The 20,481-nt window shown below is 44.4% G+C and overlaps 2 protein-coding genes across 12 annotated transcripts in view; one reads left to right on the forward strand and one right to left on the reverse strand.

Moving 5' to 3' along the window:
• Nucleotides 1–14,866, reverse strand: part of ATP7B (ATPase copper transporting beta) — a 46,254-nt gene extending 31,388 nt beyond the window's left edge. The window contains exons 1-4 of one of the 11 annotated variants that reach the window (XM_066989539.1): nt 14,496–14,866; nt 13,973–14,139; nt 13,500–13,626; nt 10,779–10,837 (exon numbers count right to left, since the gene is read on the reverse strand). In XM_066989539.1, the coding sequence (XP_066845640.1) occupies nt 10,779–10,837; nt 13,500–13,608 (168 nt within the window). In that variant the 5' untranslated portion in view covers nt 13,609–13,626; nt 13,973–14,139; nt 14,496–14,866. The other 10 variants (XM_066989548.1, XM_013179655.3, XM_048068379.2 and 7 more) reach the window with 10 other exon arrangements.
• A 68-nt stretch (nt 14,867–14,934) lies between these two features.
• On the forward strand, nt 14,935–20,173 carry ALG11 (ALG11 alpha-1,2-mannosyltransferase). Its single transcript, XM_013179668.3, has 4 exons — nt 14,935–15,049; nt 15,938–16,171; nt 16,909–17,840; nt 19,770–20,173. The coding sequence occupies exons 1-4, from the start codon at nt 14,955–14,957 to the stop codon at nt 20,039–20,041; spliced, it is 1,533 nt and encodes a 510-aa protein (XP_013035122.3). The 5' UTR covers nt 14,935–14,954; the 3' UTR covers nt 20,042–20,173.
• Nucleotides 20,174–20,481: the final 308 nt, after the last annotated feature.

The following is a 20,481-nucleotide window of genomic DNA, read 5'->3' on the forward strand; positions in this document are numbered from 1 at the left end:
AAATGGATGGTTTCTAGCTTCGAATTAGAATCAAGCAAAACGCCTTGTGATGTTCTTCACTGCTCCGATATGAGCAGCCCAATATACTCCAGCAAACTGAATACAGAAGAGATCTTTTGGCAGAACAAAGTAATTTATGCCATGACTGTTTTATAGCAAACATTTATAGTGCGAGAAGTAGAGACAGGCAAAGCTTTCACATATAGTTGGTCTGCCCTCGCTGTTGTTTCATCCCAATCTGACTATTTATTTAAGCCATTTTAGTAAACACAGTTTCAAAGAACACACTGTTTATTCTGAGAGGTTGTTTTCCTTAAATATACACTGATCCAAATCACATTATTATAATTTGTAACATAAACTTTTAAACAGCAAAACCTCTTTTTTAAGTAATAAACCTCATAATGTTTTTAGCAGCATTGATCTTTCTAAACCTCTTCTCCATAACAGCCAACCTCCAAAATTACAACTCTGAATTGCAAACTAAATAAAATGTTGCCACAGGTATATTATCAAGAATTTTTGTTAGTATTCACTTACTAGTTATAAATAAACTACTTACCTACAATTATGACCTTTTAACGTTTCTAGAATTCCAGAGAATAACCCAGTACTAGCTGATGTCAAACTACTCAAGCAATCACAGCTCTAGAGGAGAAATATTTCCTCACTAAGAATCACCACTCTGTATTATTAGAGGTGGAGCTGGAAAAACGCTCATTAGCGAATACAGCATACCTCATTATTAATATTTGCTTTCAAAGATTGATTTCAGAGGCTCTCAAGAGGACTTGGCATTTGTGTACTACTTGTTGCAGGGCACAGATGCATGCTGGGGATGGAAATAATTTAGATAAAGAAGGTTTAGCACATTAATATACAACCCATGTCCAACATGCTTGGTTTAAAATTCTCCACTTCAGCAACATCTCTTCCCTCCCAACACAAGCAACAGCTCACTGACCTGTCTTTCAATTGTATTGACTTCTGGCAGTCCTAGGGAGTTATTTTGCAAAACTTTCTCTTCTTTCTGCAAGTTACTGCTTGCTTCTACCGTAGATCCTGCTTTGGGTTTTTCACCGATAATCAGTAGTTCAGGCACATCACGAGCTGCCTGCCGCTTACGAATAGACACCAGGGTTATGTTTTTGTTGTTTAAAGTAGCTAAGCAGGACAGTTCCCTTCTTATTTTACTGTCCCCTTTCCTCTCCATTATCTTTGCAGGCTTTAAATACTACAACGCCAAACGAAAGCTTTAGGAGAGCAGTTAGGCAGTGTGCCTTATCAGCAACTCTTCTTTCAGCTACGTTTACAACGGCTTGGGGAGCTCTGCCCGCCTCATCAGCGTGCTCATTAGGCATTCCTAATGAAATCCCAGATGTAACCTGTGATCTTTGTGTACGCTGCCCGCTGCACTCAGCTACCTCCTCTGACTGCCAGTTCAAACGCTTCCCACCAATTGGCAGCCCTCGTGCTTACCAAACCGCAGTCAGCGCCGCTCGGCTTTGCGCACGGCGTCGCGGGTGGCTCAGCCAAGGCTGCCTTTCACAAGCTGCTCAAACATGACCTGTGTGCAGCCAGCCGGTGCATAATTAACTCAGACACCCAGGCGTTAGCTCCCTGTGGCCACGGGCACGACCACGGCTCCTGCGAAGGGTAACGCTGCTATGCCGCTTGCCTTTTTCGTGAAGTAACCAGGGATTTCTTGGATTTTTATCCAGGAAAGGGTCCCCTCTAACACTTTAAACATGCTTATGATAGCTAAGATTCCTAGGCTGAATGTCTTTCATTTATTTAGGGCACAAGGACAGTCGTTCCTGGTTTCAAAAGGGAAAAGAAAAAGACCGAGCACCATACTTATGCTTTTTAAAGCGCAGCTCTTTACCATCCCCAAGCTTAACTAAAAATAAACAAACAATCAGAAAGCTAAACCGGCAATTAGTGCCACGGAGGAGAGGAGAAAAAAAAAAGAAAAAAGAAAAAAAAACTATTCCCCCTGGCAAACCCAGTTCCCCTTAGATCCTCTCATCAGCTCCAGGAATGTCTAATTAGACAGCCATACGAGGTAGGCACCATCACTACAAGTGTCTAGAGCCGAGCTGGATGTATTTCCCTGGGGCTGCCTGCCCCAAATTCACAGCGCTGTTCTAACCTGGCGAGCGGGACCTCAAGTTTCCTGAGCATCCAGCAGTGCAGTCCACTTCTAAAGGCACCCCTAAACAGGTACCTAAAGACTGCCCATGAAGGGAAATTACACCATATAGCCAGTGCGTCAGCAATTCACACCCCCCCAACTATGCACTGACCTCACTGCACAGGCAAGCCTTAAAAGGATCGCTTTACATTTAATCAGAAGCTCTTGGATTTGGAAAAAAAAAAAATAGATCACCAAATGTACTCCCATGCAGAGATCAGCACACAGGATCAAAGTCTCGGCACAGCTCAGACACGGCAAAGAAACCTGAGGACACGCATGGCACTCCAGCTGTCTGGCAGGACAAAGTCAGAATCCTTTTAGTTTTTTCCCTTGACATCTCTCGCACCCCTGCTCACACCATGCAACGAATGCGAGTTCAGAATCCTCTTATAAAAGGAAGGTCTTCTGCCAACGAAGTGAAAACCAAAATATCGTCAGAGCACCATTTTGTGTCACTGTCTTAATACACAAGAACAGTGATAACATTAAACTGGAAAAAGAAAAGTGAATTTCAAAATGTTTGAGAAATGGCACTTCAAAAGAGCTTTACAAGCATGTAACGATGCCAGAACAATTTAGGACAGGTCCGACTGAAGCTTTGTTAGCTACGAGGTCAGAAAGGGAACATCCCAACAGAAGCTCTCTCTCCGCTCCCCATTCTCTCCCAAGTGACTGCAGAGACCCAACCTACATAATGTTTCCAAAAAAAAAAAAAAGGAAAGAGGTAAGGAAAAAATCACTCCCATGTCAACAAAGCCAGGCGACCATCCTTGGGACCGTGCCTGGGAGATGGGCTCCCCAAGCAGTTTGTCAGGTGCCCAGCTGGCAGCACGGAGACGTGGATCTCGGTGGAGCCTCTAGCAGGGTCACGTACAGTATTACCTGAGCTCAGAAGCGGGGGCTGGAAACGATCCCAGGCTGCTGGCTTTTACTCAGAAGGAACTTTTCCTTTTCCAGACTGCTCAGATCTTAAGTACTGATAGTTTTACCACCACGCTACAAGGCGTAAAGCATCTGTTCTGTATTTATCAATAGAACTGGTTAAAAAGGCACCTGACTTCAGATGGAACACTTCTCTTAAAAGTTGTCTTTAATTCTTCAAAATATTTCATCTTTCTGACTTTACCTGGCTTTGAAACAACAAACCGAAAATCCTACAGTTTGACTTATGTGAAAACATTTAATTACAGTGTCTTTAAATACTAGGGCTACATCTACTCATTAAAGATAGACATCCAAGTTAATGATCTATTTTTTGTCTTTCTAAGGCAAAACAATTCTCTGACCCCAAATCAAAGATACTGAGAAACTCAGCTCTGCATACTAATTTCTATTCCAAATAATGGAAAATTCAAATTCTAGAATATCTTAGGGAACAGAAATTGCAGTTTCTGGCCAGCTCTAAGGTATATACTCAGTCCACTCACCTCAGATAGTATCTTTATTATTCAAAATATCCCAAACCCTACCTGGCATGTTGCTACAAGTGACTAATATTCATGAGATATCATGTGATGAAGCTTGCTGTAAAACAAATTTGAGGTTCACCCCAGGCTGAGGTTCAACTTTGGCTGAAGGAATAAAGAGATATTTAGTAAGTCTTCTCCCCACCTCCTCTCATCCATCCCCCCAACTTCTGAGCAATTCTAAGGTAAAAATCTATTTGCTTGTTCCTAGAAGTAGTGGAAAAAAGTTCTTACTTAATGCCCTCATGGTCCTCCTCCTTCAGCAGCACTGAACGCTGACTTGGAGGTGGAGGAGAAGCACACGAGGCTGTGTTTTGAACACCTCTACAAGGTATTTATATACATAAATATATATATACTTTTACAAGGTATTTACCTACATTAAAAAGAATTATTTTGCTGGGAGAAGAGGACAGTTTGCTACAGCTCTTCAGACGAAAGGGGGTATAAGATGTATTTCAACACAGCTAACTGATGTGAAGCTGTGGGCTCCAGCAGAGATCTGTGGCAATGGCGAATGAAACCCGTGCAGCTGAGGTACCAGCACCAGCTCTTGGACAAGCGCTGCCACTCACAAAGCAGAAACACCCCAAGCATCTTGTAAAACAAAACCCCATTTCAATGTACCTTAAAAAAGCAGTCTGAAAGCTCAGAGGCCCTGCCCTCTCCCACCCCCTCCACAACTCTCTCGTGGCCCAGGAGCCAGGTCTGAGGGATGCGATGTGGCACCCCAAGGGCAGCAACGTCTGCTGGAGGAGCAAGGCAGCTGCTTGGAGTTACCCACCCAAATTGTTTTCCCCATTCCTGCTCAATTAATTGTCCCTTTGGAGCTGATGCTAACTGTGTCAGCTGCTAACAGCAGGTGAGCATTTTACTGAGGGCTGAAGGAAGGAGCTGCTGCCTGTCTCACCTGGTAACAACAATGTGCCCTGGTTGGAGGCTAGATGTTGCACAGCTGAGAAGCTTTACCAGGAAGAATCACTCAGGGGTGGTAGCATGGGATTTAGACGGCAAATACAAAATCTGGCTGCTGCTTTTGCAGCTCTCTGCTAATGCTGGAGGAGATATTTTCATCGTCATTCAAGAAAATACAAAACATACCAAGAAAATTAAATCCCTTTGACTTAAAGCCTCAGCAGCTCATAAAACGTGTTTTCCCCTTTATGCTACTTGCTACTACCTGAGAATGTATTAAGCCCAGAAAAAGTACATGTCTTTGTGTAAATTATGCTTCCTGGGTGCATTCATCCCTGGCTTTATAGGATGACTTGTCCTGTGCCTAATCCCTCTTGTCCTTCTTGTCCAAAGCAAGTATGTTAAAATATTCTTAACAATGCCTCGAAAGATGAGAAGCTTGGGAGCAAGTTAAAAATCAGTAGCCTGGAGATAAGGGGGTCATATTGCCATCACCTGACAGGCAGACAAAAGGAACCGGTTCAGATACCTGAACATCATGTCAGTGTAAAGACAGAATTCAGTATTTACACTAAACTAGAAAGCCAGTCTGCCTTTGAATGTAAAAACATCATTTTTCTACTCTCCTCATCAGATATCTGAAATACAATCCATCCCAAGGCATGCAAACAGTGACATCAGGCTAAAAAAAATAATAGTAATTTCACATTTGACTGTGTTTTGGGTTCTTTTAGACTGTCTTCAGGATGCACTCCGCTAAACTTTTGGAAATTCTCCCCCATTAAGATAGAGGCAGACTGATTTTGTTTTGCATGTGTGTGTGACTGCAGAAACTGGAGCTTTAAGAAGAACAGAGAACTGCAAAGCTCCTAGAAACATTACAAACAACAATGCTGCTAACTCTCAGTTATCAACAGGCTGCTACAAACACCTAGCCAGAGTGTGAAACAGAATTTCTCCTCCCTCAGCGCCCTCTTTAAGCCAAAAGAGGAGCAGTGATTAAATGCGTGCACCACTTCTTCAAGCAAGCCCCTGCTCTTGCCCAGCAGCTACTTTCAGCCGGATGAAGCCACAGCTGCAGCTGAAAGTTCAAGGGAAGCTTGGTCACATTCACGGTACAGAGCCACATCCTTGACTCTTCTGAACTAACTGGCATACTCATTACAGAAAAAAAAAAAAAAAAAAAAGAGACCTTTTTATAACTTAAGAGGGAACAAACTGGACAACTTTCCCTCTTCGATGGCATTTGCTCTCAGTTTTGAGCCATGAAATCAGAAAGATACCTCCTTGGCTACAATGTCCTGAGAAGGTTGGCAGCCATCAGATACCCAAGTGTTTCTATAAGGTGAACGATATTCAGATTCCTCTCAATAGATAAGGAAGCGTGATCACACGTAATAGCATTTCTTACGCTGTAAGAAAAAAAAGGAAACCTTTCAAAACTCTGAAATACAAGGAATCAAATTCCTACCTGCCATGAATAAAATTGCTTAAGAGTTGATGACCTCATTTCAAATCAAATCAGCTCAGACTTTGGCTCCAGCTTTTCAGGAAGCAGACTCAATCTTCTCTAAATATTTAAAAACGGTTGTTTGCTCTAAACCAGCAGGACTCGGCAGAGAATCTCTTTTGTAACAGGGCCCAAAAACGCAGACTCATTTTTTCACTCCACGGCTTCTTCACGACTGCAAATTGCGTGGACTTGGTACTTTGTCTGCTTTTAGCAGCGTTGATTTCAGCATGATAATTTCTGTTATCTGTATTTATAGTGCAGGAATTTGTTTTCAAGTGCCTGGAAACTACCACGCTGATCATATTACCCCCGGAAAAGGCACACCTTTTGGGTCAGAGTTTAAGTGCAAAGAACAATTGCAATCGGGCTGAATTAATTCAAGTCCAGCTCCCCAGCAACATTCGGCCGTGTAGCAGGCGTGTGGCACCTCGTCGGGTGGTGGTGGCACGAGTGTGGCAGAACTTGTTGGGCAGTGCCACTACAAACCCAGGATCTGCACTGCTGCGTTCCCACTGCCCTTAACTCTCTGATGCTGTCCGTGCTTTGCTGCACCCAGCTCAGAGCTGGGGTTTGGTTATAAAATTCGAGCAAAAGCCTTTCTGAACTCCACACAGAGAAAAAGAACCCGCATTTTTTCCACTTTGACTGCACTATTTTAAATACGGCTTGAGAATGAGTAACATTACATAAGTAACAATTTTAGAAGGCTAATTTGAGACGACAAAAAGACCTGTTTATTACCCGTGAACTGTATCAGTCACTGCTAAAGATCATAACTTTTGTCAGCTAGCTTGGCCATCTACATTTAGAAATAAGACTCAAGTTCTTAAATCTAGTTTTGTTTCGTAAATTTCCTAGTATTTTTTGTGGGTTTTTAAAAATACGTTTTACATTTGTTTTGAATAAATACTGAGTCTCTGAACTGTGATTTAAGTAACTGGGAAGCCTGAAGGTTTTTTTGTTTTATTTTGTTTTTTGCTTTTTTTTTTTTTAAGTAAGCTACTGTTGACCTTGTTGCAGGCAAACTAATAGCACGCCCTCTCAAATCTTGTGGTCACATTTGACACGCTGAGATTTCAGTTTGATGAGTCGCCTGACACTGTGTAAAGGACACAAAGCCCATCATATTTGTAAAGCATGAAAAAAAAAAGAAAAGGAGAGGAGAGGTAGAGAGGAGAGAAGAAACCAACTTGGATTTAAGCCTGTATTTCTGGTTCTGCAGCTACTGTTTAATCCCAAGTCCCACTGCTCAGCCTTTGAATAGGAGCTTGTTTCATCACCTTCACTTCAAGAGAAAGACAAAGCAGGGGTTTGTGTTGGCACTATGAATGCCACATCTAAAATACAAACATACTGCCTTTTTTAGGACAGCCTAGATATGTAAGGCAAGCTCAAATTCAGCTTCTCTTTACTGTTGTTTCTGCCTATCTTATATTGACAGCTGTCTAAAACAACTTCTTTGCAGAAAGAAAGGCCTCTCCAGCAATTCCCAAATCTCTAAGAAAACTTGATACCATCACTCCTCACCTCAGCACCTGGGGTCCTCTGACATCCAGTCCTCACCCAAACCCCCATTGCTCTCCTGGTGTTCCAGATAAAACTGCCTGAGAAGCAGGGCTACCACTTTCAAGATCATCCATTTGGTTCTTTTACTCTTTTTCTTGCCCTCTCCCCGTGGTCTGGTTGCTGTTACTGGGTAGAAAAACACAAGAGGGTTTGGGGACCTCTCTGTGGCCTTACCCTTGCGGAGGGCAGACGCTAGGCGACCCTGCCAGCAGGGGCTCATGAGGACACGGCTGCAGCGTGACTCCGACAGCCTGCCTGCGAGCCCGGGGCTCTGCCACAGCCCAGCCAGGCCAGCACAGGGGCCCTGCTCATTTTGGAGCCTCCTGAACTGCAGCTCTGCCCTTGGGCAGCTTTTTCTTCCTGAGTGGAGATCAGAGAGCTGCCAGCCCCCCAGCTGGCTCCCTGTGCCCCGGCAGGCAAGAAGCGAAGAGGGGAACTTCTGATGAGGACGCTACAGGCACACAGGAGCATTCGGAGGTCCAAACTGTAACATGAGAGTTGCTGTTTAGCTAACCTATTTACGGTGTTTTCCTGCAAAATTCCTGTTTGCTCTTCAGGGCCAGGAACAACATTGTGCTGTCCAGGTCTAATACCCGGCGTGAGCGCGCTGCCAGCTCTCGGTCAAGAGCCCCAGGCAGGGAGGTCGCAGCTTCTATCAGTGGACAACATGTACTTCTCTACGGGTGACCATGAAAACACGTAGACTTTGCCTCGATAGAGCAACACTGATCCACTGCAGAGGTTTATAGGAACTAAGAGGAGAGAGAAAATATAAAGATGAAAAGATACTTGCTGTTATTTTTTTTTTCTGCTGGAATATCTGATGATAATTCCGTAATTATCTGATGATAATTCCATCAAGTAACGAGTGGCAGCCTATGAGACGTGGTGAGGAAGAATGAAGGTAGAAATGTCATAGCTACAGTGACACTGAGGGATGGAAGGCAACAGCAAGGCAACTGCTACTAATTTTAAGCTCTCTCTTCAACTCAAACATATGCTTCAAAAAACACCTGAAGGAAACGGCAACAGAGCAAACCTCTTTCTGTTTACAGAAAAAATGTATCTGAAACATGTAACACCTGGACTGAAAGACGCAGTTAAAACCCTGCTTTGAAATGTGTACAGCGTTTCTCAGGTTGTTTTCTGTGGTATATGCACTTGGCTCATCAAAACTGACTGTAAAAGCAGTCCTTATTTATTGCATGAGCGCCCAGAGGAAACTGAAGACATTTGACTCCTTAAAAAAAAGAGCTCCTGGGAGCTTACAACTGTGAGACAAAACACTTTTGGGCAGCGAGATGGATGGTATTTCCATCTCTCAGCCATCTTGTCATTTCCAGAGTTCACCTCAGCCTGTTCTACAGAAAAAGGATGTCTCCTCCAAGGACACGTTTAGTCAAAACTGATGCATTCTGCAGCTCGGTATAAAAGAAGGTAACCATCCTGAGAGTTGCCAAGCAACCTGCTGAGATTTATTCACTGTGCTCAATTCCTAGGAAGCAGAGATGCCAATCCATGGAAATTCAGGGTCAATTCATTTATTATTCCCTCCTGTTACCTCTGCTTGTTGAAAGAAAAGGTACTGCGTCAGGGAACGACTTTTAAGCAGCCCTAGTTCCCTCCGCAGAAGAGAATCTCTGAATCTGCACCATGGGAAAATTGCCACCCCTTCAAACTTTCTTTATCCCCAGAATAGAAAAAGGTCAGAGGAGGTGGCAAGGCACAGTGCCTGCATCTCTCATGTAATTCTCTTCTGTCCTGCTCTGCAGCCAGTTTCTGGCTATTTTCTCTTCCCTGATCCGTGCCAACGAGCCAGACATGAGCACAGAATGCAAATCCTGACTCGTCCTGGATCTGCATGAAACAGTTTGGGTTTGCAACCAAACAGTACTCCCCCCTGCCTCCTGAAACAGGCAGAGAGACGCACACACAAATGCATGTGCACAAACGCATCCTGAACAAGTCAGGGCAGGATTTTTCCTTTTCAGTCTGTGAACCCTTTAAAGTCTGATGGTAGGGCTGAAAAAATAAATAAATAGCAACTCAGTGAAGTTGTGCATCTTCCTGAGCGGCTTCATAGTTGATTTAAACAGATATAAGTTGATTTTCTTTTCAGTTGGTAAGTTTCATAGTTGATTTTTAACAGATACAATTTAAGGTACTGCTGTGAGAGAGATGATCCTTCATGATCTCCTTCCTGTCCTGACTAGGTGTATATGGCCACAGAGACATCAGCATCTGCATAAAGGAGGAGGAAAAGAAATGGGGGTGTAGGTCTGCTATCACAGACACTCAGAAATGCTCCACGGCCCCTCAGGAACCCAAAACTTCCAGCTGAAAAGGCTGGGACTTAAAGTGAGTCTACGTGTTCCTTTGCAAGCTCAGGGATGTAAGCGGTAGGGCTACAACAGTTACCACCTCATTTCTGCCTGTGCTCTGAGTTGCTTGAACGTTTCCTTCACCTGCCCTGAAAATGTCAGACATTTTTCCTGCTGCTGACTGCTCAGGAGAACTGACAAGAGGCCATGGGAAGTTAAAACACTGGCCCGGTCCACAGAACTAAACTCCAACAGTGGAATTGATTTGTTTTCCTATGTAGTCCTTGTCCAACTGGGACAACTTGCGCGAAAATAATTTTCTATTAATCAAAACCAGTGGGTTCCTGCAGCTGGAAGATGCCTGGTGATGCAAATAAAGGTATTTTATAGGAACTCTTGCAAAAATTCTGTGTAGATCCAAGCTGCTTAATACTTAATGTTTCTGCAATTCTCCATTGATTCTGACAAAAAAATAGGGCAGTTTTTGCTCGCAAACACACAGGGCAGGCATCCGTGCCCTGGAACATCTAGCTAAAAAGTAAAGCTGACAGTTAGAAAAACAAAATCCTAGAATTGCAACTTAGTTAGAAACTTTAATATTATAACATAAGTAAGAACAACCCCATGGTGTTTTGTCCTAAATATATATATGCTACAATTTATTTCCAATACTTGTTTTTTGCTTCATGAACGTTTAGTACAACTTTATTTCTGCCTTCTGTTACTACGCAACGAAGAACAAATGTACTGTAACATTCAACAACCTAACACAAGAAACGTGCAAAAAAGGAGAAACTTACTGTGTATACGAACGATATAAGATTCCTCCTGCTAAAAACAGTCCCCGGCATTTTGGCAGCTAAGAGAGAGAAACTTGTATGAGAAACTTAGTACCACACAGGGTGTATTCCAGAAAGAAAGTAACCAGCAGTACAAGAAAGTATAAAAGACCACATGACTGTCATATGAATATCCTTACACAATATTAATCCAGTTTCTTTGTGTTTATCACTTGCCAGTGGTCTTACTTTTTACCAACTTTCTTGTACGTGGAGCACTCAGCAAGAATGAGAGTTACAAAAATGTACTTAAAAGCTACCTCCAATGCCTCACAGGCTTGAGGAGAACGCATTGTGAGTGGATTCTGCTATTTGTTTTGAATCCTGCTTACTTGTTTGCATGGATCTTCCTTCAGAGTGAGGACCTTAATAAGGAAAGCAATTAAAACAGGACAAAAGTGCTTACAGAGGCAGCAAAAGATGAAAAACTCAGTACATCTCTGAGCAGGTAAGAACAAAGCCAACTTCATGACAAGGCTCGTTTCATTTCTTTGGCATGTCAGCCACGTGGAATTTCTACAGACAAGATGTTTAATAGCATTCCCCCTGCTGGAGTAGGAACGCTACAGACAGCCCAGCACTGCTGTTGCTGACGTTATTGGCAGTACCTTAAATGCATTCATCCAGTATCTTCTGCTACATATGCATTAAGGTGGGGAAGTTGTGAAGTGATGACAACCCAGTTAGTCTGCGTTGGATATTCACACATTAAAGGTATCCTTTGCAGTCTCTAAGGCTGTCTGCAACACAGTTTTCACATTGCTCACATCAAAAGATGAATACCCTGTGATTAAAAAAAAGCTAACAAAAAAAAACTTTGAAAGTATTAATACAGCTTGTCTTTAATTACCCCTAGATGGACTACAGAAAAAATAAAACAGATCAGCAGACCAGAGCATCTCTCCTGTGAGCAGAGGCCAGGAGAGCTGGGACTTCTCAGCCTGGAGAAGAGGAGGCTCAGGGGGATCTCACCCAGGGCTGTGAATCCCCGCAGGCAGGGGGCAAAGAGGCCGCAGCCAGGCTCTTTTCAGGGGTGCCCAGCGCCAGGCCAGGGGCAGTGGGCACCGAGGGGCAGGCAGGAGGCTCCCTCTGAGCACCAGGCAGCACTTGTGTGCTGGGCGGGCGGCTGAGCACTGGCCCAGGCTGCCCAGAGAGGCTGTGGGGTCTCCTCCTGGGAGAGCGGCACAAGGCGCCTGGACGGGGTCCTGGGCACCCTGCGCTGGGGGGCCCTGCTGGAGCGGGGCTTGGGGCCTGGGGCCTCCAGAGCTCCCTGACAGCCTCAGCCCTGCTGTGGTTCTGTGAACTATAAATTATTAGAACTAAGAACACTATTTGGTACTCCCACCACCATGCAGATTTCTCCCTACAACGAGCAAGTTTACATGCTTCCAAAATAAAGAGAGCATCCCAGGCAGTCTGAGGTGACTATAAAATATGCACAAAGATCTGCAAAAGAAACAGGGGCCCCACTGTACTGCACTCTTCTCCTGCTTAGCACTGGTAAAGATCTGGAAAAGTTGCACCAGACTATGTATTTGTTTATGCAGATGCTTTATTTCAATGTGGCTGAGCTATAGGTTATATGCAGCCTATGTATAGGTTATATGCAGCCTTAAAAGACATCATGTTTCCTGGATTATTCTACATGGAAGTACCCGTCAAGAAATAAGTGTACATTATAAGGAAAGCACCATGAAGCCTCAAAAAAAAAAAAAAACACCAAAAAAAATACATCAGAGATAGCTTCTCCTGCCAAAACAATTCCTCTGGCCTATCTGTTGTTTGCCTTGGGAGCAAAAGCAAGACAAGAACAGTTCTACGAATACTTTGCTCTTGAACTGTCACCAGGAAAATTACGTGACTGTAGAGGCTTTGTAGCACTAAAGCTGGCCAGTCGATCTGCATCCGTGCAAAAATTTTTCTGGGAAGTGCCAGACCTATGTCCCACAGTGGCAGTGCTGTGCACAAAGCATGCCTGGCTGTCCGACTCCCTGAACAAACTCTGAGGCTCTCCCTGCTGGAAAGTTCACGCACTGCAAATCCAGTTTGCTGCCACAAGGCAGCTGTTTCTGTTGTGCCTGTGGAGATCAGCCTTTTTCTTCCATTTGCCAAAATGCACAAACATATACATTCCTTAAGAGGAGATTTTAGGAACTCACAAAAAAGTGGTTATACCATTTCAGGAAAAGCAAAATATTTTGTTGGGCTCAAGCTAAAACATACTCCCGACATTTAGGAATCCCTGAAGAAATGATATGCCTTGCACTGGAAGCTCTGTAGGCTAAATCCTCATTTCTCATTCCCACTACCACTAAGCTTGCAATGAGCCTTGACTGGAAAGAACAAGTTTCACTTTTCTAGCCATATGAAGTCAAAGGTGTCTGATGACTGAACAGAGACTTAAATTCAAAACACAGCATCTGTCATGTATGGCTCTGGCAACAAAATGGTATGTAGACGTCTACCTTTTTTTTTTTTTTAACTTGCTTCTCAGAACTCATTCAGTCTCATCTTAATTAAGCCGTGGCTAACTTGTGATCCACCAGCTTCATAAATAAACTCAATCTAAGACTCATACCTTCCAAGGGAGTGGCTATAAGCTCCTTTTCAAGTCAGTGGAGAGACACACAACTTTCATCATCTAAAACAGACCGGACTGCTTGTTCCCTAGAAGAACTATACCTCTTCTCTGAACCCGGGCAGTTAGCTTCAAATGTTGACATTGCAAGAAATGTGTCTCGAGTTGAGAGGTGTGAATCCAGCACAGATCTCTTCTGCAAGCATCTGACATGGTTCTCAGGCAGCTGGTCTGTTGGGGAAGAGAAGAAGATTAAGGGAGAGTAACTAGGGCCTGTTGCTCCCAATGTATGAGAAGCGTTGGATCAGGAATGAAATGTTAGAAATGTTAAGTCACTCTGGCCAGGCTTCCCAAGATAACTGTTCCAATGTAACTGCTCACATAAAGGCAGAGATGCCCTCGAAAAAAGTACAGGCAGTTGTAATTAGGGCAGTGAAGGCATTTAAATAACATCAGCAACAACTACTACAACTCTAACTTTCAAGGGTTGACACGTTTCCAACTTTCACCCCCATGTGAGGCTCCCTGTAAGCAGCACACAACCCAGGTGGGTCAGCACCAACTAATCATTACTTACACTCAGCTCTTTCCACTTCCAACACAGCAGAGGCTTTGTCTCTTGGCTTCAAGCTATAGCAATGTTCAAATAAACTCCTGGCCCTACAACATCTGCTGATCAGGAAGCCACAGGAGGACCTTCACAAGCATCCCAAACAGCCCCAAGACCTCAAAACACACCAAGAGCTATGACATGGAAGAGAGAGCTTCAGCCTCAATGAGGTTGAAAGATCAGGGTTTGGTAGAGGTAAAGCATCTTTGAAATACCTTCCAATTTTGGACAGATCAGCTCTGCAAGAGACTGGAGACAGTCTTACCTGCAACAGATCTGCCTGCACCACTACCACCCACTGAACCATGTCCCTAAGCACCACGTCCAACCTTTCCTTGAACACCCCCAGGGACGGTGACTCCACCACCTCCCTGGGCAACCCGTCCCAGTGCCTGACTGCTCTTTCTGAGAAGAAATGTCTCCTCATTTCCAACCTGAACCTCCCCTGGCACAACTTGAGGCCATTCCCTCTAGTCCTATCACTGGTTACCTGCAAGCAGAGGCCGACCCCCAGCTCCCCGCACCTTCCTTTCAGGTTTTGGCAGACAGGGCTACAATGTGTAAACGCTCCCCCTCATCTAGCTCTCGGCAGCCTCACACGGTGAGGGGGCACACACCGGGTTTCTCACCCCGCTCCCCAGGCGGCCATTTTAGGCACACGAAGCCTCCCTGCACGACGCAGCTGCAGCAGCAGCGTTTGGAAAAGCAGCACAGCCCAGCTTATCACTACACCATTCCTCCGGTCTGTGAGTATCCCCCCAGTGGAGACAAAACAGAAGGGGAGGTAAAAGAGGAGGTGAAAACCCGAGATCCAGCAGTACCCACAGCAAACCCCACAAACAGCGCCCCCCTACTTTTGCCCCCACCACCCCCCTGCTGCCTTTTTCCCTCCCCTCAGGCGCCCATTCTATGCCCCGCCCCCTGCCTGTCCATCTCCCGCGGGGAGCCAATGAGAGGGAGACGCAACGCCCGCTTGGCCCCGCCCCCCGGGCTGCCTCCTCTTCCGTCAGGACGCCACAAGATGGTGGCGGGCGGGACGGGCAGGTATGGGAGGAGGGGGCGGCACCTCTGTGGGGAGCGGGCCCCGGGCTGGGGCCACCCTCAGCTGCCTCAGGGAGGGGAGCCCGGGGAGGGGAGGGGAGCCCGGGGAGGGGAACGTGGTGCTGGGCTGTGCTCTGAGGGCAGGCTGAGCGGCTCTACAGTAATGCAGGGCCTAAAGGGGCTGGCTCGGCTGAGGGAAAGCTCGAAAAAGTCTGTTTAAGGGTTGTTTGCTGTGGCTTTGCAGCCTTTATATGGCTTGTAGCCTTTATATGTCTTTATGTGCCTTTATGTGGTGTGTATATGGGTGTATAGTGTGTAATGTAATGTCTGTGTATGTCAGCATGTTATCCTGATACTATATATGCCATGTATATATATATATATGTATGCACAAATATCTAGTATTAATGCTCCAGAATTGATCATCGGAAAAAATCTTTCCCCAAACAACACGCTTTTATGATAGTCGTTGAAATGAACCACCAATATCAGTGATCTAATTCCCGATATCGCCCCATAGCTCTCTACCCATAAGCCCATCTCTCTATCACAGAATCACGGAGTCATCTGGGTTGGAAGAGACCTCCAAGATCACTGAGTCCAACCTCTGACCTAACACTAACAAGTCCTCCACTAAACCATATCACTAAGCTCTACATCTAAACGTCTCTTAAAGACCACCAGGGATGGTGACTCAACCACCTCCCTGGGCAGCCCATTCCAATGCCTAACAACCCTTTCGGTATGAAGAAGTTCTTCCTAATATCCAACCTAAACCTCCCCTGGTGCAACTTTAGCCCATTCCCCCTCGTCCTGTCACCGCGCTGTGTCTCTTCTATGTAACAATTAATTATTTAACTCCTCTACTTAACGATTTCCCACTCCTTTCAGGTTGCTGTGCTCGCTGCTGGTCCCGGCGTTGTTTCTCAGCGGAGCTCTGTGCCTCTGCGTGGCGGTGCTGCTGTGGGCAGCGCGGCTCTGGCTGCAGGCGAGGAAGCAGCGGCTCAGCCCGGCAGGGAGGGACGGGCAGCGGCCCGTGCTGGTGGCGTTTTTTCACCCGTATTGCAACGCGGGGGGCGGAGGGGAGAGGGTCTTGTGGTGTGCCATAAGGACGATCCAGAAAAAGTAAGCACACGTTTATCAAATACAACATTTCACGCTCAGCTTCTTATGGTATTCTTTATGCAAATTGTGTTATTTTTGCATATTTAAATGGGTATCGTTAATGTACAGGCCCTAAAGGTTTTCTTTTTAGATCTGTGTTTCACCTGGTTGCGCCTTCTTGCTTCAGCACTCTGCCCGGATTTTATTCCATCCTGTGTCTTCTGCACAACTGCGGCACCTGTCACTTCTTTCCTCCTAAGCCGAACCGCTCCTCTCTCATCGTTTTTTTTTGGTATCAGTATTGGACTTTTAGGGACACATCAGTTACCTGCACACAAATTCTAGTTTTGATACTCGCCTCTTGTTGCGGGAGACAAAGTTAATATCTGAAGTGGATTCAGCATTGGCACAACCCCTGGCTTTGTGCAGCCTTCTGCATTTTGTTCATGCTGTGTGCTAGATGGACATCTAATGTAGTGCAAGGCACTCTTAAGTCTGATATTGATTAATACGGAGCTCATTTATCTTTTACTCTAAAAAAAAACAGTCTTCAGTCATCATGCTTTACTGTGGGTCAGAAAAAATAAAATAGAAGTATAAGGGAAAGAATTCATAGAATCAGTTTAGTTAAATCAAAATCATTACAGAGATGTTTGCTTTGAACATTCTTTTGGATTAATTTTGAATGGATAATGTTTTAGTTTCATGTTATAAAACTTTATGAGAACGTGTGAAATCCTTTTTCCTTACTCTTACAGGTACAAAAACGTAACGTGTGTTGTTTACACTGGTGACAGAGATGCCACTGGAGAAGAAATAGTAGCAGGTGCTTTCAGAAGGTTCAATATTAAATTAACTCATCCTGTGAAGTTTGTGTTTCTAGAAAAACGCTATCTCGTGGAAGCTTCTCTTTATCCTCACTTCACTTTGCTGGGACAAAGCTTAGGCTCTGTGTTCCTTGGCTGGGAAGCTCTTCTGAAGTGTGTTCCTGACATTTATATTGACTCGATGGGTTACGCCTTCACGCTCCCCCTCTTTAAATATTTAGGAGGTTGTCGCGTTGGATGTTACGTCCACTATCCCACCATCAGCACCGATATGCTGTCTGTGGTCAGGAATCAGGACACCAGGTTTAACAACGCAGCCTTCATTACAAACAATCCGCTCTTCAGCAAATTCAAACTCGTCTACTACTACTTGTTTGCGTTCTTGTATGGATTGGTCGGTTCTTGCAGCGACGTGGTTATGGTTAATTCTTCGTGGACGCTCAATCACATCCTTTCCATCTGGAGAACTGGGGCTTGCACTAGCGTGGTGTATCCGCCGTGTGACGTCCAAACTTTCCTGGATATTCCACTGGAAGAGGAAAAGAGCACCGCTGAATGTTCAGTTGTTTCCGTCAGCCAGTTCAGGCCTGAGAAAGATCATCCTTTGCAGATCAGAGCCTTTGCTAAGCTGCTGAAAGAGAAGGGACTGGGGCAGCAGCCATCACTGAAGCTTGTTTTAATTGGAGGCTGTCGTAACCAGCAAGATGAAGAGCGTGTAAATAACCTGAAACGTCTTTGTGAGGAGCTGGGAGTTAGTGACAACGTGATGTTCAGAATAAACATTCCCTTCGAGGAGTTAAAGAAACACCTGGCCGAGGCCACTATCGGCCTGCACACGATGTGGAACGAGCACTTTGGGATCGGTCAGTATCTTTGCTTGTTTTTCAGCCGTTTGTCTCAGCGGTTAGAACGCAGCTGGGGAGGGTTTCACTGCGTGGTTAAGACTCTTTGGGGTAGTGTCTGAGCACAGAGGTGTGCACGCCGAGCAGGTGCCCAAGGCCCTTTCCTGTCGGTGGTGATATTGCTGAGGTAGAGCCTACAAGGCCAACTGAGATGACTGACTGCCCCGTGAGGCTGTGGTACAGGCTGGGTCACTGTGGGCATCACAGACTGTATTGATCACGGGCATCCTTTAGGCACCTGAACAGACAAATCCCATCTGAGATGCCTCCAGCTATTGCTCTGAGGACCCGTCGCCCTAAGGTCCTGCGTTAGGCTTGTCAGACTCGCGCAGATGCCGTCTGTACCCTGTGGAGCCTCAGAAGGCTGTAGGTTCTTCCATTTAATCATAGAACAGGGGCACAATTCGCACTCACACAATCTGCATCGTACTAGCAAGCCCCCTGTGGATGCCACCAGGCACCCTAGGCCACCTCATTGCACAAGGCGCCTGCGCTGAGGCAATGAAGTCCTTAAATTTGTCAGTGCAGCACGGAGCTGGATCCCAAAGAGGAGTTGGGGCCTGGTTTGCACCGTGCTGTCGCACAGACGTAAGGGGTTGGGCAGAGTTTATTGGGATTAGTTGAGCCTCCCTGACTTCGAAAGGGAATGTAGGATTGCCTGTGCCATGCATCTACATCAGGGTAAGTGAGCAGCCAAGCAGAGGGGTGCTGTGCTTGGCTGTAATGTCACCAAGCTGCAGGCAATGTCATCAGACTTTATTAGCATACAAGCAAGTAGCAGGAATGCTAGCTTATATATAGTTTGTAGGAATTTGGTATATAAAAAAAAATCTTACTCTGGAGTGTCTCCCAGAAGCAACTGCTACAACATACAAATAATGGCTTCTCATATTTAAGCCCCCATAAAAGTTTATTCTTCCCCCCCCCCACCACAAAAAAAAAGTGATACAGTTGCACTGTGCTTCTGAATTTCAGCACGATTTGACAATAATCTCCAATGGATTTGTACCTTTAAAAAACATGTTCTAAAACTTTAGGGCATTATTTATAGTTGGCAATCTTTGAGCTAGTGGAACTTAATAAAAATCAAATCAGAACTGAGAACAATCAGTAATTAAAGTGATCTGAGCTCTTATTTGGAACCATAGAGGAAAGATGAAGTTGATGTATATATTGTGTGCTGTTCCTGTCTTGCTGCTTTTGACTGAGGAAAGCTTTCTATCAAATACTCGTTTCATTAATACTTCTAACATTAAGAATACAGAAGCAGTGGTAATTTGGCAGGACAAACGTAGATCTTGTTAGAAGCTGTAAAGATGTGTTTATTTGCAAAATACTGAATTTCTGCTTGAATATCATCCAACTGATATGAGTCCAATCAGCCTTTCTCTCAGATTATCGTTCTAAATCTTAAAAACATTCAGTCTGACTGAGAAAATGAATGCAGCTACATGCAGCTTTATTTTGTAATTATTTTTTTTCAGGCTGCCACTAAACCATAAAAGCAGGTTTTTGTTTTCAGTCCAGCTTTGCAGTGTTCTGCCACAGAACTACTTTCTGTCCTCATCTTTACATTCATTTCAATATCTAGCTCTTTATTACCTCATAATGTATCTCTTATAAATCACGTGTGCTACAAGAACCCCAACTTAACCAGTTACATCTGATTTCAAATTTCAATTTTATGTTTAAGGGTAACTATGATTTCAGTCCTTAGGATTTGTTTTTCCCATAAGACCATTTACTGTGTATTTTACAAACTGATGTAAAACTCCAGCCTGTAGTAACTTCTAGGAGAATTTTATTGCAGTCCTAAAGTTGCAGTGCACAGTCAAAAGCTGAAGTCTGTGATGTACCCATTCATATCAGCATGTTTTGTATCTTTCACAGGAGTGGTTGAATGTATGGCAGCTGGCACAGTTATCCTGGCTCACAATTCTGGAGGCCCCAAACTGGATATTGTGGTACCCTACGAAGGACATATTACAGGTTTCCTAGCAGAAAACGAGGACAATTATGCTGAGAAAATGGCTTATATCCTTTCTTTGTCTCCTGAAAAAAGGTTAGAGATCAGAGAAAATGCTCGCCGGTCTGTGTACAGGTTTTCTGACCAGCATTTTGAAGAGACATTCCTATTATCTGTGGAGCCATTATTTAAATAAATGTATGCGAATAAAAATGCATATGAGTAAAAGTATCTTTTTATATTTGACCAGGTACGACCTGTAAATGTAAATATATGTAATTTATGATCCCTGGGTCCCGTTCAATAAAGACACTTTTTTTTTTCTTTCTGTCAGGATATCTGCTTTATGTAACAGAAATATTTTGCTGGGAAATACTTTACTGGGAAATAAATGCTTCTGAAAATGTTGTGTTGACTATGTGACAGTACGCTGTCGTGTACAGTACACAGTGAACTGCAAAACCTTCTGAATTCACAGTGCTTTCCTGGGTAACAGAACTACATCTGTAAGATCTTTTGTTTTAATATTTTGTTTTCAGTCAGTCTTTACACATTTCATGCCACTTTACCTACAGCCACACTTTTTTAAATCAACGTTTTTGTTTGATTGCTCTTGTACCCAGAATTTTTTTTTTC

The sequence above is a fragment of the Anser cygnoides genome, chromosome 1, assembly GCF_040182565.1.
Source record: "Anser cygnoides isolate HZ-2024a breed goose chromosome 1, Taihu_goose_T2T_genome, whole genome shotgun sequence".
Lineage (NCBI taxonomy): Eukaryota > Metazoa > Chordata > Aves > Anseriformes > Anatidae > Anser > Anser cygnoides.